Here is a 20717-nt window from a genome sequence, read left to right as displayed (position 1 = left end):
AAGGTTTAATTCTAATCCCACTGGTGCCCTTATGCCTGCTTACTTAACCTCCTTCTGGGAGATCCAATGTCTAATCTGTATATATTTATACCGTTCTCTCTTTCCTATACAGAATTTCTGTTTACATTCCTCAAACAGCAGTGGGTTCCCATTGTGGAAGAAGTCACCCAATGTTTGTGGCTTCAACCCTATCCATGTGTCCCAGAAGGCTGCTTTCTGCCCTGGAGTGAAATCAGTGTTATGAGCACTTGGGGTATAAGGCCCCAATTCACCGGGATATTTTTTTCCCTTTCAATGCTTGGTCCCATCCCCGTAATTATATATTGGTTGCTTCTAGCAGTCGTCCCCTCGCCCCTCAAGCTCTATTTCTCATGGCGTGTAACATTCTCAGTGGGATCAATGTGACCCCCTGTTCAGTTTTGCACCAACCCTTTTGTGTCTCATCTACCGCCCACTTCAGCATAGGCACTATTTACGCCGCCAGAATGTACCTTTTCACATCAGGGACCCCCATCCTCCCCAAGAGTGTTGGGCGAAGTAAAACTGTTCTATGAATCCTTGGTTTCTTTCTGTGCCATATAAAGGAGATTATTTCGGACTGTAAAGTTTTGATCATACGAGTTGGTATTTCTACCGGAAGTGATCCCACTACATATAATGTTGTTATTTTTACTGCTGCTATATGGGCGAACTAGGAGAGTTCCTGTGCATCCCACTTATGGAGATCCTCCACCAAGTGTTTCCACAAAGGGGCTATATTTGCCCCAAATGGACCTTTATACCCTCTCGTTAAGTGCATCCCCAAGTACTCCATACTCTCGTCTTCCCAGATCAGGGTATCCCTTGCTTTGTTTTAATATTTCTCTCTGGTCCTCTGTTATATTAAGGGCCTTAGACTTGGTTTAGTTTATTGTAAACCCTGAAACTATAGCAAATTCTTGTAATCTCTCCATCACCCTGGTCAGCAAGAGTTTCCTATCCTTCAAGAATAGTAATATGTTGTCTGCGTATAACGCTAGTTTAGGAGCCTGTATTCCACTCATTATCCCCTGGATCCTCTTGTCCTGTCTAATTATGACCGCCAAATATTCCATAGCCGTAGCAAATATTAGGGGGGACAGAGGGACATCCCTGACGCTTGCCTCTCAGGATGCTGATCTGGGCTGTGGCTCGCCCATTAACCAGGAAGCTTGTTGTTGGTATTTGGAAATTCGCTAATTTCATCCTAGTAAACTCTGGGCTACATCCAAATGCTTCAAGGACTCTCTGCAGATACCCCCAATCTAGGCTGTCGAAAGCTTGCCGGGCATCCAATGCGGCTGCTATAGGAAATAACTGCCCACTTCTGGTCCCCAGGTCCATTAGGTCTATTGCCCGCCTTATATTATCCTCTGAATGTCTCCCAGTGATAAATCCCGCTTGGTCTTCGTGAATTATCCCCGGAAGGACCCTTGCCAGTCTGCATGCTAGTATATTGGCATATATCTTAGCATCACTGTTTAGTAAAAAGAGAGGGCAGTAATTGGCACAATCTTTTGGGTCCTTCCAGGGTTTAAGGATTAGTTCTCTAGTGGATCTCCCCATATATCACTCCTCCCTCCCTTATTATGTTAAAAGGGCATGTTAACGGGGTGAGTAATTGGGTCCTAAAAGTTTTGTAACCTACGTTCCCAAAACCATCAGGACCAGGTGTTTTATTGCTTGCTAGGGATGACATTGCATCACTGAATTCTTGCACCGTAAAGGGTTTTTCCAGGTTTTCCTTTTCCTCTCTATCTATCTGAGGTAATATAGTTTGTTTGGAGAATCTGATTCAATCCTTCTTGTTTCAATAGGTCTGCATGGCCATTTTCCATGACCTTCATTTTATCTGCCACTGCTGTAAATAGCATACCTTGATCATCCTTAGGTTGGGCAATATAATTTCAGGTTTTTTGTTTCCTCATTTTAGCTGCTAGGAAGCGATTTGCCTTACCTCCCTGCATGTAGTACGTTTGTTTAGTATTTAGTAAAGTTTGTGCAGCGCGTTCCGCCACGTATGCCTCTAGCAATGCCCTGGTTTTAGGTAACGCCCGCAATGTTTTCTGTGTCTGTCGACCTTTATGTTGTATTTCTGCTATTTTGACTTCCCCCTCCCATTTCTACCTAATTGCTTCTTTCTCTCTGATATATGCTGTGGCTTGTGATATGAATTCACCCCGGACCACCGGGTTCCCTGCATCCCAGACTACCCACCAATCCATTTCCCCATTATCCTTTTCTTTGTAGTAGTTAACGATTACTTTCTCCATGTGTTTCTTGGGGGCTATATCCCCCAAGATCAGCTCATTCAATCTCCAATGCCTCAGAGCTTCTAGATTGCCCTTGTTCAATTCAATTTGTACTGTCACCGGGGCATAGTCGGTAAGATATTTGACACTGATTTCTATCTTTAATACTTGTGGAATCATTGTTGATGAGGCTAAAACCATGTCTATTCTTGAATAACCCTTGTGTACTGCAGAGTAGCGAGTATAGTCCCTTTCTAAATTGTGGAAGAATCTCCAGGTTTCTATCACCCCCAGTTCTCTAAATAGTTTCCCCAAGGCTTGTCGGTGACGTGGGTGGAAGCGTTTTATCCAATATATAGGATCCATTACGGAGTAAAAGTCCTCTCCCATAATTGGAGTATCACCTTCAGGAAGAGATCCTGCCTCTCATTAGGGGCATATATTGCAACCAATGTGTATATCTGGTCCCCAGTGTGCCCTTGAGTACTAGATATCGTCCCTCCGGAACCCTGTAGATAAACTGTTTTCTCAACAATAGTTTAACTCCTGTCATGATTGCCACCCCTTTGTTTTTGTCCCACTGGATGCAAAGTATTGTTTGGGGAAGGCCCTGTGTGACACCCTCCCTTCGTCTTTGGGGAGAAGGTGCGTCTCCTGAAGGAATATTATAGATGCCTGGAGCTCTATGAGCCTCCTCAATATCGAACAACGCTTCATCGGTAGATTCAGGCCCTGCACATTCAGGGTCATTATGTTCACGTCAGCCATTCACAGAGGGTTCCAACAGCCAAATGGCCTTTTCTAAGTCCCTCTCCTCTTGTCTTTCCAAACCCATTGTGAGATCCAAACCACAAAACAATTCCCCACAACAACCCTTAACTCCCAGAACCCCAACTCCAACTCCCCCCTTTTGGCTACCCCCCCCCCCCTTATTTCCCTCCCCTTTCCTTTTACCCAACCATGGCCTACGTCCTCTATAACCCCCTCAAATGATAATCCAAAGCATTGGGCCTTGTACAACCCCGGGAATCCTCCATGACAAAGCAAACTGTATCCCAGGCTGGATACCAAGATAAACCCCACATTCCTCTCCCCATCCGAGCCCATTCCCCTCTTATCTAGTAGATCTATATATCTTCTCCCCTTCTCCACCCCACCCACCCCCCCGACCCCAGTGACACTGCAGGCTAAGTGATTTTTGGTATTCACACCATCATCTCGCATTTGGCGCAAGGGCCTATCAGTTTAATTTCCTTTTCGCCCCCCTTCCCCCTGTCCGTTGCCCACTCCACGGCTTGCTACCTTCAGCCGGGGGATTATGTCTAGGCATCCGTGCCAGTCGATCCCCCTTCTCCTCCCATGTCCATTAACGATGGTCTTTCATCACATGTGGTGATCCGTTGTTGATTTGTTGTTTGCCATCCCATGTAAAGAGCAGCCCGAAAGGAAACGTCCACTTGTAAGCAATGTTTTTCGCTATCAGCATCTTCGTCACTGGGTGCATTAATCTCCTTTTTTGTAGCGTAGTTAGTGCCAGGTCTTGGTATAAATGTATCTGGGTGCCATTAATTGTCATCTCCTGGTGAGTTTGTGCCACTTTGAGTATGTCCTCTTTCATGGTGTACTATGCTAAGGCAACTACAACATCCCAGGGTCTTGCTCCTGGGTCCCTTTTCTTGGGGCCTACTCTGTGTACCCAGTCAATCTTCACTTACTCTGCTTGCGATCCTGTCAAGAAGCTGCTAAAGCATTGCTGCATAGTGTCTTTTAGGTCAATGTCTAAGATGGATTCGCTCAGACCCTTCCCTCTGATATTGGACTGACTGGAGCGATTCTCAAGATCCTCTGCCTGGAGCTCTAGGTTGTGAGTAGCTCTGGCTACCTGTTCTAATAGTCATCTCCACTCTTCCCCCAAGGTCCTTAATTTCTTTTCTGACTTCCTGAAGCAATCCCTTGAGTTCCTCTTTAATTTTTCCAAATTGGTCCTGGAACGATGCGATCATCCTATCTTCCATGCCCCTCAAGCACTCTAGCAACTGTTCCTTATTTAGTGCCGTGGTAAGGGGGTTACCGGCCCGATCTCCTCTCGCAGATTGCTTCTCCGCAGATGGTCCCTGTGTTTCATCTTGTTGACTCCAACAATGTTCCAAATGGCCCCTTGCTAATTGGACGTCCCTTTAGCTCTGGCTGGGGTGCTTTTGCCCCTGGCTTCTGAAAAAATGTTCCCAACTTCCTAGCTTTGTCTCTAGTGTCTTAGGTGCGGCTCCCCCTGTTGCAGTAATGCTCTCCTTGTCTGTAATCTCCTATGGGAGGCCAAGCTTGATGCTTATTGTGCTCAGTATATTCTGGCGCGGCCCTTATGTGTATGTAAAGGGGCTCTGTTTGTCATGCTCCCTTTCTCTGCAGCCTTTTCCCACTCCCAGCAGAGAGGGATCCTGCGTCTTCCACCAATGGGTTAGCCTTAATGAAGGACGGGTGGAGGTCCTCCAAGCTCCTTACCCCTGCACCAACAACTAGCAGGAGGCCAGTCTGCGCTATGCGCTTCTCGTTCCCCCCCACTCCCTCTCTGTATTTTAGTGAATATCAATTCGTTCCACGGGGGGGGTGAGGGGGAGGAAGGGCCTCTTCTCCAGGCCCTACGGCGTACCTTCCTAGCTTATGCGCTGCTCCGTCCCCGCTACTCACAACGGTCCCGTTCCGCGGGCGCCCGCTGAATTCAAGCAGACTCCTGCATCCAGTGTCGCATGCGAGGAGCAGAGGCTTACTTTTTTGTCCTCGACCCGGTCAGGCCTGTCCCTCCTCTTCCTGCTCCGATGTTCTTCCCCCCCCCCCCGCACCCCACCCCACAGATGGAGTCACCTGAAGCAGCGCGCTTTCGTTTGCTGCCTTCCACCTCTTGCCTGCATCGCTGATCTTCCTGGTCGACGAGTCACCTGGAGCAGCGCTTCTGTTTGCTGCCTTTCAGCTTCAGCTCCAATGTTTCTGCATTCTCTCCACCATGCATTCCATCCACCGGGATCACTTGCGCTACCTTAGGCCCGATTCCCGGCCATCTGGGTCCCTCTGCGCATCCACTTCGTTTAGGATGACAAGAAAGGGGGGGGGCTTCTTTACTGGGCCGAGATGGGGGGCGAGGCAATATTCACAATTGATTTGCTGCTACGATGCACGCTTCTTGGGGCCTGGACGGAGGACTGAAACACGTCCTCACCAGTCGGCGGCCATCTTGGAATGCCGGGTTAGTGTAATTTATAATCTTTGACTTGTGTGATCTAGCAGACTGCTTGCAACCTTTACTTCATACTCGCGCTTCCACAAAATTGCTACATTCTTTTAGCAAAGGAACATAGGAAGGAAGTTTGATTCTAAGTTTAGAATATGGTTCTTATAGTTGGAACATAGTGCCGCTGATGTCACTGTAGGGGCACAGTGTTTGTTGTAGTCTAGTTCTCAATAAATATTACAAATTGCAAATGATTGTTGATACAGAGGGCTCAGAAGTGTTAGTAAAGGATTTGTGTTTGTTTAATCAGTTGTAGCACATGCAATACTGTATTCGTTTGTAGCTGTGAGGTCTTAGGCCATTTTATATCTTTATGTGACTCTTAAATGGTTTAGGACACTTTGTGTGACGTTTACTTGTAGGTTAGTTGATGTGGTACAGGATATTCAGGATCACTCGAAGGACATTTGTTCCTGTGTCCGCAATGCACATATTTTATTCATTTTCTGACAACCCTTTCATTTTTTGTAGACTTCTGGGCCAAGTATATACCACATTGGTGTGTGTGCCCCTGCAGCTAATGTCCCTCGAGGAAAATGTGGAGATGGAGCAGTGTGTCTTGTCTCCGGCAGCACCATTTCTTCTTTTGGTAACGTCAAGCTTATGGAAATGGATTACCGCCACCAAGAGGAAGCAGTTATTTTACAATATAAAGGTGGTGACTCTTGTCCAGCAGGTGAGACAACATTAGATCTATCTATTTTCACCCCTGTCTGTTCCCAACGTAGACAGATGTCCCAAAGGGCCAGTGTACTGTAACAAATGTTAGTATGCCAATTTGTTGGTATGCATATTAACAGATCAACCATGAAGGAATTGTTTGAGTTGTTCAGAAAATGTATCGCCGATACATGCAATTTATTCTGCAGATTCTTTCTTTAAATGTGTTCCTTCTTTTGCACCATTGGGGAGTTCCCTATGTGTCTTAATGTGTTGACTCTATCCGTTTGCTATGCTACATGCAATGATTACCCAGGGTTCTGTCTAAAACATCTCTCGTGATGGTTGTAATTTCCAAACTTTTCATGGCTGCTGAGATTGGAACACTTGTGTAGCGTGACTTTTGAAACCAGATATTTCATAGATGATGGTGCATATGGGTAGTTTAAGGTGAAGCATCTGCTGCCCCTCCAACCTAGCAATTGTGTGAGCCCAGCACCACTCCCAGAAAAAATAAGAATGTCTCTCCTTCACTGCCACCAGGCCTGATGCACCAAATCTATTTTTCCGATGGATCCATATTCTCAATTTATGGATTTGAAAAGGGCAAACCAGTGGTACCAGAGTCCCTGACAATACTGCTGATTCTATCGTAGCTAGAATCTGTTGTGGCTCGTTTGCAAAGAAATTAGAAGCTTGTTTCTACAGTGTAATCAACAAGGCATATAACTGACTCCTACTGCTTGTTTTACGAAGAGCAAACTGGGAATGCCTCACCAGTTTGCTCCACGTGTGGTCTGTAAGGACGGCATGGTATCAAACAGTAAGACAGACACAAGTGATCACAGTCCAAGGGTGTTTACTGAACTTCAACTGGGTTTGGAAAACGCCTATCTAAGCCTAAATCCAAAGCTGTGACCATCAAAAAATAACACAGGGGCGTTGGTGCACAGTGCTTAAGATGGCAGCTCTCAGTTACAGCTTCCGCACCCGTGGCTGACCGGGACAAAATCTTTTTCCTTTGACTTCTTCTGCAACTTCCCTGAGCGGGCGATTGGCCCCATACCCCCTTAATAACACTCTGATCCCACTCCGGTCCTGAATGGCGCCTGAGGGGCTGGGATCGGGCGGTCTAGCCTGGACGGCAGTGAGGGATAGGAGGCGCAATGGGACTGAGGCCTTCCACTGCGGCGCGGGTACCGGCCCTGCTGCATCAGCCAGAGGTCTGGGCTGTGCGCCTTGGCACACCACCACCACCCTGCTGAATACACTAGCGCGGACTCCCCCCACCCCCCCCCCGCCAACGACTGGAATTCTCTACGCTCTACGGTGGAAACCGGACCACGGACGCCACAGCTGGAAGCGCCCAATACCCTGGGGGTGCATCCTACCTGCCGACGTCAATCTTCACCACACTACGCAGTGCCTAGCGAGCAGAGACGGCAGGAGACTGCGGGGATAGCAGCACCAACGCTGCAAACACCCCAGGCCAACTCTGTTGATCTGCCCCGCATCCCCCCTGGAGGAACATTGGCGACTGCTGGTGGCCGTGACTGTGACTGAGCACGTCACTTGGCCACCAGGCCTACACACAGTTTCAGTACTTTTCTGCAATTGACAGGCTTTGTTTTTGTCAAGAGGGCCTGACCGTGTCCCAGATTAATCATGCCAACTAACACCACAGCGCACATATCCTCAACACCCACGCCCTCACGGAAGGTGGAGGGACACCAGCCTGTTGCCCCCGTTGTGTGGCAGATCACCGAAATAAGGCACCATACATCCTTTGGAATACCTCCCCTGCCTTTGGTTGGGATCACAACTGCTCTAAGTGGGGGAGGTCAGAGTACATACGCCATGATTGGGAGCACCCTGCGTTAAGGGGGTCCCCCCTGCATATCAGTTACCAAAGCCTTTCCGCAGAGCACCCTGCAGGCCTAGATAACTGAATTAGCTGTTCAATTGTTATTTAATGCTTGTATCTTGCTTGTTCCTCTTGTAAAGCATTTTGGATTAAAACGCTATATAAATTCAATAAAATACAAATAACGCTAGCACCCTCCATGCTGTGCAGTGTACAATGGGCAGAGACTACAAAACCAGCCTCATGCATCCTCCTGACTGACACTGTCTTGGCTCCGCTGCCCCCCTGGATGCACATCTGCGACCATCCCGAAGATAAGAGTTGCTGCCCATTGGGGCCGGTCCATTGGTGGCCTCGGTTACAGGTGGGTGTTTCATACGTGTAGTATAACTGCCAGCCATTCCTGCATGTGACACCTGGCACTACTCTACACTTATGATATGACATGCGTAGCCACACAAGAAGGCCCACCAGAGACTGTGTGCAACCGTACCGACGTTGCCCTGCGGCTCGATGAAGGCGTGTGCACATTAACCTGTTGCCGCCATCATATAGTGTACTGATAGATTCAGGTGCTTGACACCCACTGGATCATCTTCCCTGCCCTTACACAGTATGACAAAAAGGGAGTGAAAAAAAAACTACACTCCATGAGCCAATATGCCAAGTCCACTCCAAGGCCATCGCCCGCCAGTGGAGCAACTACGGACATGGAATCGGAGGTGGCCGCACTGGAGGTCACTGAAACTCAATATATGTTGCCATGCATGCTGGAGTGATTCGCTAAAGTGCACACCAAACTTGATGATATGACCAGCTCCATAGACTCGATCAGAACCTGTATGGATAAGACTGATCAGTGCTTACTGGAGGCTGAAACATGAGTGGGCACGGTGGAGGATGATGTGTCCACCTTGAGGAATGAACTTGCTACACTCTCCAGGTGGAAAAGGACGACGACGACTTGGAATCAAGGTCCCGACACAATAATATCCGCGTTATAGGAGTTCCGGAAAGCAACAACGAAACTCCCTTGGGACAAATGATAGAGACAACCCTACTCCCATTCCTGGGAAACCCGCCGCTATCACTGCAGTTTGCAATTGAAGGTGCACATGGATCCCTGGCCCCCAAACGTAGACCTGTGGCACCTCCACGGCCCATCATTGATTGCATCCTTAACGACCGAGAAGCGATCCTCAGAGCGACTCATGAACAGGGGGATCTGATGTTGGAATCCAGCAGAATACACATATATCCGGATTTTTCAGTGGCCATTCAGCAAGAGAGGAAATCCTTCCTGGCGGTCAAGAACCGGCTGCTAGACAAAAATCAGAAATATGCGATGCTATACCTTGCTAAACTACGGGTGGAGTTAAATAGCAATACTTTCTTCTTTACAATATCCAGCAAAGCTATGACGTTTTTAGATGAAACTCTACGGCCACCTTGAACGAAAATCCTGATTGCTGTCTTTACAGAGGGGCCTCCCTTCTCTACGCCTTCACACTCTCAGTGGTTCGTTTGTCATGAAAAGTTTTATACATGTCACTGTTACTATGTTACCCACTGGGATGTTACGATAGACACTTGCTTAATCATGAGACCCGCAGTTGGAAGTGTGCGCACTGCTCCCATTGCGGGCAATCGCATATGGAATACGTGAACACTTCTCCTTTTTCCCGTACTAAGCCCTGTGCTGTCCCGGGTGGACCTGTGCACTAACCTCCCCATGCAATGTTGCGTTACTAGTTTGGGGTGTTTCTTGGAGGGTACCATCACCCTAGTTTCAGGGGTGATGCGGGAGGGTATTGTTGGGGTTATTAAACAACACTTGGTACACACCACACTCACTGATAGGAAAATGATGGGCACCGAAGAAAACTTAAAGGCACTGGAACATTTGGATCTATATACTATGGGGGACAATGCTGGTCGTTGTATACCTAAATGGGGGACATAACCTGTCTTAGCTGGAATGTACATGGCCTGGGGAATCCGACTAAGCGACGGACGATACAGCTGTATCTTGAAAGGCACAAAGTCCAAATTCTGTACCTGTAGGAGACCCATGCTCTTGGGAGGGGTTTGCTGGGAACTGGGGTGGAAATCGTTTCTATACTAAGTATTCTTCACAAGCTAGGGGTGTCATGACCCTGGTACACAAATCTCTCCCATTCTGGTGCAAAGACACAAAGGTAGATATGTCTTGGTGTACCGGATCCTTGCTGGGAGGGAGATGCTACTGCTGAATGTTTATGGCCCTAATGTGGCAGACCCTCAATTTTATACTGACATCCTGGGTGAATTAGCTCGATACCTGCTGATCCCTATATTGTGGGGTGGGGATTTCAATAGTATTCTAGACTTGGAACTGGACAGATCCACCCACACCAGGAGAACCCTCACACAGGCTGCTTCCGCTATTAAGGAGGGTATGCACTCCCTTGAGCTGGTAGATGCCTGGAGAACAATACACGCGGTGACGTCCACATGCTACCCCCGCACCTTCTCCGATCATTCCCCGATCAGTATCTCCCTAGCACTACCAGCATTCTCTATGCCCCGCAACAACTGGCACTTTAAACCACTGGCGCTACTGGACACAGCATTTGCATCCACTATTGATGAACACGTGCAGTTGTACCTCGAACAAAATGTAGGTTCAGTGCCCTCAACCGGTGTGCTCTGGGAAGCCTTCAAGGTTTACATTCGAGGGATTGCGATGTCGACAGAGTTCAGCGTCTTCAAAGCCATTCGACGTAACATAATGCAATGCGAGGATATACTATATAAATTAGAGCAGGAGCTAGCTAATGACCCCCCTACGGCCACATTGGCACAGATCAAAGAAGCCATTGACACCTTTAGGACCCACGTCGAGCGCAAAGATAAATTCTTCGCTACCCCAATGTCTGCTTGAAAATATGGGGATGGGGACAGGCCTGACAGACTGCTTGCTGCATGGCGCGACAGGAACAGCAATCAATGCATTCCTTTTACAACACATACCTCGGGCAACCTAGTTCACACTCCTACAGCCATCAATTAGGTTTTTTCCGATTTCTATAAGGCCCTATACACTAACGGGGACACATGCACTATGGAAGAGATCGACACGTTTCTCAACCCCCTCTCACTCAGTCAGATATCACATGACACTAGTACCCTACTAGAGCTCCCGATCTCACTGACCGACATTACTCAAGCAATAGACCACCTGCCATCTGGAAAGGCCCCTGGTACTAACATCCTCACAGCCGAATTTTATAAGCGCTACAAAGAGACCCTTGCCCCATAACACCTTCAGGTCTGGCGGGAGGCCCTCCAATCCCAGTCGCTCTCGCCCACCATGCGCGAGGCAATCATTATGGTTTTGATGATACCCGAGAAACCTGCTGATCAATGTAGCTCCTATCAACCTCTGTCCTTAATTAACACAGATGTAAAAATGTTTGTGATGATCCTGGCCACTCGGTTGATGCCAGTCATGCCGTACATTATTCACCCTGATCAATCCGGGTTCACACTGAGCAGGTCCACAACACTAAACTTATGCCGCATCTTCAATATTTTGGCACAATTAGATCCAGGGGTTCAAGCGGTAGCTGCTACACTAGACATTCAAAAGGCATTTGATTCTGGTTCATGCCTGTTTATATTCGCCATGTTGTCGAAGTGTGGATTTGGCCAATGCTTTTACACCTCCTCTATGCAGCACCAGTGGCTAGGATCAACACAAATGGGATGCTCTTCCCACAATTTCAGATGGGCAGAGGCACCCGCCAGGGATGTCCCATGTCCCCCCTAATAATTGCTGTCATTATAGAACCACTAGCAGATTTGGTAAGGTTTAAACATGGACAGCGCGTTATCAGGATAGTGGACAACTGCAGATAATCTCCCTCTATGCCGATGGCGCACTGATATACATCCAAAACCTTCGAACACCTGAAGCCCATTATGGAGGATATCCTACACTTTGGAGAACTATCGGGACTCCAGGTGAATTGTAGCACATCCAAACCCTTCCCCCTCACAGATGTCACTGTCCATCCTGAGGAGTTGCAGGGATTCATATGGGCTCCAGAATCTATACGCTACTTAGGTGTGATGGTTGCTAGACAGTACCTTAAGCTTTATGACCGCAACTACAATGTGTATATGACTCACCTACGCGCCAAGCTCACGAATTGAATCCCCATCACGATAACCTGCAAGGTAGCTCTCCTTAAGATGACCGTTCTGCCTAAGGTCTTGTACCTCTTCCTCAACTTGCCGCTGTGGCCTGGGCAAGCGTTCTTTTAGGAATTAAAAGGTGAGATCAGTAAATTAGTTTGGCACTGCGGGCGGTACGATTGAAATGGGACACACTGACACTACCATATGACAGGGTTGGGTTTGCAGCCACCAACCTCCGACTCTACTGGATAGCTGTGCAGGCACAATTTGCGGCTCCCTGGTTTAGCAATGACTTGCTCACTCCTCACATACTACTAGAAAAAAAAACTCTACGGGAGACAGAGACTTGTGATCACTGTTTTTTTTCACTGCATTTGCTGACGACTGTAGATTCGACCCTGCAAGCGTCGCAGCACTAGCCTTGCGCAAAATATGGAGGGAGACCGGTGTACACGCCCCATATCATGAAGACTTTCCCCTCTGGAACTGTATTCTGGCCTTACTGCAAGTCGACGCCGGCTTGTGTATTAGAGCCTGGTCGCAACAGGGGTTTCACACTCTAGGGTCACTATATATCGAGAACAACTTCATCCAAATTGCTGATGTTCCAGTGCTTGTGAGCACAACGTCCTCACGGTGGTCGCAGTACAACGGTCTGAGCAAGGCTTGCAAAAAGTTATGGAATTGTTTCCTGATCAAGCTTGTTAACGACGCCCTGTTAGGCTTTGTTCTGACATCAGGGGACAGCCGCAGTCGAGTATCGTCATTATATTATTTAATTCAAATACATTCGAGTGCGGCACACCTCAATGTACGAGCTAAATGGGCCGAAGATGTCTGACGACCTCTGGTCAGACATGTGTTCACAGACACACAAAGTATCATATTCCCAATTTCAACTGATCCAATTTAAGGTGCTGCATCGGTACCACTAGACTCCAGACAGATTGCGCATGTTTTCCAATGAGGCGTCTGGGGCATGCCGACGCTGTAATTTCACCCATGCCAAATTTTTTCGTTTGATGTGGGACTGCCCACAACTCATTACCTTTTAGAGCGATGTATGCCCTACACTCTCAGAAATGACTGACAAGGCTGTTACCCCACTACCATTACTCTGTTTCATATTCCTGACCAACCACTGGGCAATATGTGTAAGTTGTTGTGTGCTGCCAAGTGTACCAATAAAGAAAGTTAAAAACAAAATAATAACGCAGTCCTAGTAGTGTGTTATCAAAAATAAAAGGGCCTATACTAATAAACCTATTGTCAATCCTTACTTCTAAATACAAATAGTGTGGAAAACAATGTTATGCAAAAGAAAAGTGTTCAAGAAATGATATGTCGGGACATTGAAGCCGTTGGCTTCCCTTCCCCACATTTTTTAGTACGGGAGATGGCGGCACTCTCGAGCTTTGCACAGTCTCTTTGCCATTCAAAGCGTCTTTTTCAGAGGGCCTGATGCAACACGACAAACATCAAAGTTGTACAAATTCTCGGGTGATTTTTCTGTTCACCCCGGGTGCCCCTCTGCCGGGCTCAGGCCCACTTTAACACAAAGCTTTCAATGGATCTCCCTCTGCTGGGCTCAGACCAACTTTATCTACTTTGTCACAAACTTTCTTTACTGTATTAACATTGAAGACTTTCGACTGTGTGCAGAATTTAGCTTGACCTGTCGCATGACCACTTCGATTCACAATTCTCTACAACTCTTTCACTTTTGCAACTTCGCAGCTGGATACCTTACAGAGACCTTCGATTGGGCACACACGCAGTGCCGGCCCACTCTGTCAAAGGTATTGTGTCTTGGTTTCAAAGTACAATCAGTCATCAGCAGTTCAACTTTACTTGCATCTGTTATCACACGTATTTCAAACCATGTTCGTTCCAGCGTATTAGTCTCTCCAACTCACCTGCTGTGTTGATTTCACTGACTGCTTTGTTTGTGCAGCCGAGGACAGTACCACGGCGGCTGCTGATTCTCTCTGCCTTGATTATTGACACGGGGGGCACCAGGTATCTCTGACACACAATGTAGGATTCTTCAGCCTGTTTTCCTGGTCTTGCGCTTTCCAATCTCGAGTGTTCATGAAAGCAACAGTTCCTTGTCGAGAAAACTTCCCTTGTTGCCATCTCCTTCTGCTTAGCTGTCTTTCTTCTCTAGTTAAACTGCCATCTTGGAACTGCTGTTTCCTCAAGTATTTTGCCTCGCTCAGAGTGTGCTCTCGTGCTACGCCTTTTATCCGCGTGGAGAAGCTTAATGGCAGTCGGGTGTCTGTGTGATGGTCAGTAATTGCCTGACCATTGTATTGGGACACATCAGGTATACAGCTTGGCTGTTAGTCCGTTTTCTCTGATAGTGGGCTGTCCGTGAGAAAGTGTTCATGTTGTGAAGGAGGGGGTGGAGTTCCTAAATATCCTACTTGGTAGGATGGGGTAAAGGTGTTATAGGGAAGGGGATCCCACGTCTCACCATCTGGTGTTCCACTCCTGGAAGACCCCGAACCCAGGTGATCCTCCCGCACTGTTCCACCCTAAGGAATTGTATCCAAACGCGATGGCCGTGTCTTGGCCACCTGAATGACAGATCCTTGGGGACTAGTGGGTGAGACACCTTCTGGTTTCTCACATGTCCCAGAATGGGGTGTTGGCAATAACATTTTGTTTACTGAGATGTCAATAAAGACCTTTTTGGAGTAGATTAAGTTAGCTAAGTGTAGTCCGATTTGGTTTTTGCCACACTAATCTGTTTTTGGTTTGCACTATCCATTTGGGACCATCCTAGCGATAGGTGTGGATGCAAAATATGTTTTCAGTTTATCTCTGGTATACATATAGGCATTGACTGGGGTGCATCAGTCACCAGATCCCAAAGGTCATATCCATTTACCTTCCACAATGTCCCTCTAAGTGAGCACCATTTTTACATGTCCTTTCTGCAATTAGTTAGGAAACGGAAACAAGTGAAGCGCAACCACCTTTGAGAGGCGTCTGTAACATTTCAAGACACCTTGAAGGAACCAAGAGTATTGTCTGACATTGGACGCAGATGCTTTCTGCATCTCGGGATTCAACACTGGGCAGGTCATAAAGGTGAATGTTTTTGAATAATGGATGGTTCCTGTGCTTTCGTTATTTTGAGATAATGGACAAATGTCTCTTTAAATTCTATCTCGGTGTACCCATCAAGTCTCATGGTTAGATAAACATTACGTTTGTAATCGGTGACTACAATGGGACCAGAACGACAAGTGCAGGGGCATGCTGAAAGGTTGTGCCTAACATTTCGAAAACCAGATTTGAAATGTGTTGATGTGTTGTGGACCTTCTACCCTTTCTGGCAAATGTAGCCCCACTATGGTTCACGTGAGGAACTCTAAAAAAACAGGATGGGAACCCCTCACTGCAGGAATATGCAGGGCTACTAGGAAAGTTCCAAAGCTAAAGCTCCGCCCAACCCCGTGCCTCCTGGCAAACAAGAATGTCTTAGAAGAATCCCCAGGATACTACCTTTTTACTTTGTGGGCTTCACTTGAAACTAAAGAAAATGACATACCAAAAAAATGGTGTTGGCAAAAATAGATAGGTTGGCCTCAAAATAAACACCTATGCAGTGGGCACAAATCAGCCATGCCCCTGATTATGATGCCTCAAAAATAATGCCCTGAGAAACATGCCCCGACAGCTATATGCTGAACAGCAGGAAACTGAGAAATATGCCACTGCAAGACACGGCCCATGCAAAAAATTCCATGACACGCAATTGTACTCCAGAGGAACAAGCCTATTCTGGTTTAGTCCTCGCATATTTATATTCCATAACATAGGGTCAAGGGCATACAGGAGACCACTAGTATGGTGTAAGTCCCAGAGGTAGGTACCCTGCCAGCCAGAGGATTTCGACCAGGATTCATTGTCCCTATTAGGTATACAAACCATGGCTGTGTGATCTGAGGACAAATTATTCTTCCAGGAGGCTATGTACAATGTAACTTAAATTGATTTTTAAAGGCTAGAGGAATATCAAGGGGACAATAAAAGACCCCTTGCACTATAAACATACTTTCAGGGCTGGCAGAGCTTGTGAGCATGAGCAAGATGACTGCAGAAGGCTAAGTCTCCCACACATACCACAAATGTATTGCAATGCATTCCTCTAATGGAGAGTTGCACCAATTCCGTCTGTGGCAGTGGCCTGCTGGCATGGTTCTGACTTGCGCAGGGCCTCTACCACTATGAGGCCTCAGACTTGTGGTTGCAGGCTGCACGGTCACGGGGTCCCCACAGCCAACGAGGCATGCTTGCACCCATGAGACTCAGAGAGTACCCTGTGCATTCACAGAATCATGTCCCTGAAGAACCGCGGCTACTGCTTAAGATGCAGTGCACTTTGACTTTATTGGGGTGCTGTCAGGCTCTGCAGAGCTAAGCGGATTGAGACCAAGACGAGGTTGGCTCTCTATGACTGCAACCATGAATGGATGGGGAGGCTGCCAGCAAGGCCCTGGCAGAGGAGCAGACCATCCTGATTCACTGTAACAGTTATTTCTCGCACTGGTCCTGATCTTGCTGCCAAGATGAGCTGGCAGGAGAGGCACCTCGAAAAGAATGTCTGGAGGGCTACTCTGTTTTAAGAGCTTTATCTAGGAGCCTGGGAGAAAATCAGTATCTGCGTGTTATCACTGCACAATTGATGTTTTAGATACCCTAATGGACTACGCAGACCACATTTTTAGATACCCTAATGGACTACGCAGACCACATCCAAGCTCTTTTAAATTATTTATATTTTACACCACCAAATGCTAATCCTTAAAACAACCGAGAATAGGTCTCCTTGTGCTAAGATTATGCAGACTGTTTGGGACTAACTTCGTTGGTTTCGCTACAGACCGACTACACTAAACAAGATAGCTTATGATCAGCTTGGGTCACCTTTCCAGACATCATAAAACTATGATGGGGAGAGGGATGGTGGCGAGTGGAGGGATGACTTGCCTTTCTACAGTTTGCCGTATTGCACTGAACTTTGGCAGCCAATTGCAGCCTTGACTCTTGATTTTTCAAGCAGTCTCGATCGTCGCACGAGAATTCAATCCCATTTTTTAAATGCTCAAAACACAGGTATTTTTATGGTTAATGATGATGATGATAATCCCTTATCTTGTGGCCCATAATTATTGCCATGACACAACTACGTCATTACACCAATATCCCTTGAAGGTATACTGTAATACAACACTCCTCATAATGTATATAATACCAAACATCTCATGTCAACTGCTCATCACTGCATAGATGCATACTTTTACCGTAATTTTGGAGACTGCAAAGCACATTTTTTTAAGGCAAGGCGATAGTGCTCAACAGAGTCAGCGCAGCCATTCTGCTGGTGACTGCTGAGATGAAGTTTGGTGAGTTAGGGGAGTTTTGCTGGGCTGGCCAAGGTACCCCACAATCCTCTCATGAAAAGAAGAGGCGCCACCGACACGACTTTGACTCCTCATCATCGGAACGAGGTAAGTAGTTAGCGGGGCCGACAACTCGTCAGGAATGGGAGGAATCCAAATCACATGTGCTGGTGATGTTTGCGCCCCCAACACAGCAGGCCCCGGTGGCTTCAGCGGCGCCAGGTGGGCCCGACCCAAAAAAGGTGGTTAGCCCCTCAAAGCCAGGATCTTCCCGTGAACCTCAGGCATTCTCAACGTGCCCTTAGTGGTCAAGCCATGGCTGATGCCGACAGCCACCCCTTCGACGTCGAAGGACAAGCCCTTGACGCCGATTATTGGCGATCGATGCTTCGTCCCACTTTCCCGGCCCCATTTCTTTGACTCCATGCCACACATTTTCTGTGCCGATGGTGGGGACGATCAAGGAGAAGTTGACCCCATATATTCAGAAGCTGGTGCTGTTGATTATTTTGACTACCAGGCAGACCTCCTGGCCTTGGTACAGGGGCTGCATAATGTAATCAGTCTGGATACAACCCCAGATGTTGAATTATAACGGACTCAGCCTTACACTAATGCCCATGCTATATTTAGGTCATTAGTGGACTGGGTGGTCGACACTCTGCGACTGCATTCTGGTCCAGGGTTAGGAGTTAACTGGAATTTTGGATGAGGGTCCCACTACTGAAGGAGACATGCCACTGAACCTGGCTATAGCCGACCCAGTTGCCTCCTTGTGTCAACGGCCCTGCTCTATTCCTCCGGTCAGCTCCACCGCGACCAGCAAATATAGGCCGTCAAGAGGGGATTAGTCTTTTTTTGCGTCCTCATCCTTCCTCGGAAGGACTAGTTGTTCAGGTGGCCACGGTTTCCACCAGGGCAGTTTCATCCACCTCGAATATACCTTCTGACAGGGAGGGCAAGAGTATGGATGCTATTGCGAAAAAGATGTTCACATTTGGCAGCATGATCTGGAAGGCTACAAATGTGTCATGTGGGTTTGCCAAGTATTCCTTTTGCCTCTGGAACATGGTGGAACACGCAGCCAAATGCATCCCTGAAGGGGAGCTGCAAGATGGTTTTATACAGCTGGTAGATGATGGGAAGGAGGGGGCCAGGCAGTCGTTGCAAATGGTCCTGCACATGCGGACTATATTTACTGGTCAGTGGGATCGGCTGTGGTGCTCAGGAGGCAAGCCTACCTGCGCTCCTCAGGTTTTTCACCTAATGTCCAGAATAAGTTGCTTGACATGCCTTTTGAGGGAAAATTTCTCTTCGGTCCAAAGGCCGATGACTCCATGGAGAAGTTCAAGGAGTCAAATATTGCTGCAAAATCGCTGGGCCTAGCTGCGAAGCTGGCCAAGCCTGTCTCCGGCTTTGCCTCTAGGGGCAAGGGCTACAGGCGTTAGTTAGCATGCCTTACAGCAGGAAGGTGCAGCTACTGCAAGCCAGGCAGGGGCAGAAGCATTTCTCGTACCCCGGAAGGGGCAAGGCTTCTTCCAGAGGCCAGCAGGCAGCTGCAGGAGCAGCGGGAGCGGCTCCTCCTTCAAAGCCGCTTTGATTTTTCCCACCCATACCTCACTGGTTGGTGGCCGGCTGTTAAAGTATTGGCCCCCAATGGCCGAAGATTACCTCTGACGCCGGGGCCCTGGAGTTCGTGCGTGCAATGGGGCTATTTTCTGCCCTTCTTAAGGAAACCTCCGGAAAGACCTCACCACCTCCATGCCAACCGGAATTGGACCTCCAGGAAGAACTGCGAGTCCTGCTGTTGAAGGGTGCCATGGAAAAGGCACCTCCCGAGCAGAGAGGTTTGGGCTGATATTCACGATATTTCCTGGTGTTAGGGAGAATTCTCTTCTAAGGCTAATTTCCCTTCCCTATAGAGTCCCCCAGCAGCTTTGCTGGATTTGAAGGGTTTCTTTTTTTTCTCCTGCTAAGAGTGAGACCCTTTTTCTCCCACTCTTAGACAGATTGCTAGTGTGTGTTTTAGGCTTTCTTGTGTGCTTATGGTCTATGGGGTTTTTCTCACCTTCATAGGAATCATCTTTTTAACATGGGTGGGACACAGCACCCTCTGTGCCGTACCACAGGGGTGTCGTAGCGACTCCCAAACATAGACTCCATAACCTGGGACTGACTACTGTCTCCCAGGGCATGTAAAGTCCCCATTGACTTTACTAGTCAATAATTATGAAATAAACCAGTACAACCCATCTTACACTGGACGTACTGGTTTCCCTAGTGTTCATTTTCGAGGGGGTACCGTATAGTCCTTCTCTCAAAAGTTTCTGGCTTGTGGCAGTGGTTACTTCTGTAAATATTCGACCGTGAATATTTCCCTATGGGATTTTCCCATTGTTCGAGGCTACCACTTTTACTGACAGCCTCTAACATACTGCCGGTTTATTTTAATATTAACTTTACTCCGGTAGGTTTTTATTGCCAGAACTTTAATAATATTTCTTTCTTGTGTCTTTCTCTGAAATCCTAACCCAGGTCGGGGATCCTTTGTTCGTCCTTTTGGCAAGCTTCTGCACAGAAACCCTCCTCTCGGCGCCACTGAGTCTGGGGTAGACAGGATGTGTGGGAGGGGGAAATAGGCACCCTGGACATGGTTGCCTACGCAACATAAGTCGCACTCTTCCCTGATGGGCTGGGGGGTGCTCCCACCAGGAGAGCCACCCCACTGTGTGAGTGACAGCTAGGCTGTATGAATGGGGTCTTGCTGCATAAAAGCAGGGTCCTGAGGACTGGAGGACAAGACGTCGCCACTGGAACTAAGAAACCGAATAGGAGAGAAGCTGAAGACATCTGCAACGACTGAACCACCAGTGAAGCCCTGCTGCAGATCCTCACCACTTTTCTCCAACGACTTGAGAAGATCTTCCTCTGCAAGAGTCTTCTTCCCTTGAGCTGGTGGGGCCAACCAGTTGGCCAATCGCCTTCCAGGACCTGCCTTGGTCGAACCGCCAGTGCCCTGCACTCGGAGACCGGATAGCCAGGCA

At 47.7% G+C, this 20717-nt stretch overlaps 1 protein-coding gene across 1 annotated transcript in view; it reads left to right on the top strand.

Moving 5' to 3' along the window:
* Nucleotides 1-20717, top strand: part of IGF2R (insulin like growth factor 2 receptor) — a 2762372-nt gene that overhangs the window by 2254295 nt on the left and 487360 nt on the right. The window contains 1 exon segment of the mRNA XM_069606818.1: nucleotides 6025-6229. Coding sequence (XP_069462919.1) covers nucleotides 6025-6229 — 205 coding nt within the window.

Source organism: Ambystoma mexicanum, chromosome 4p (assembly GCF_040938575.1).
Source record: "Ambystoma mexicanum isolate Mex_15411 chromosome 4p, UKY_AmexF1_1, whole genome shotgun sequence".
NCBI classification, from domain to species: Eukaryota; Metazoa; Chordata; class Amphibia; order Caudata; family Ambystomatidae; genus Ambystoma; species Ambystoma mexicanum.
The sequence above is the reverse complement of the archived record's forward strand: the minus strand, read 5'-3'. Positions and strand labels throughout refer to the sequence as shown.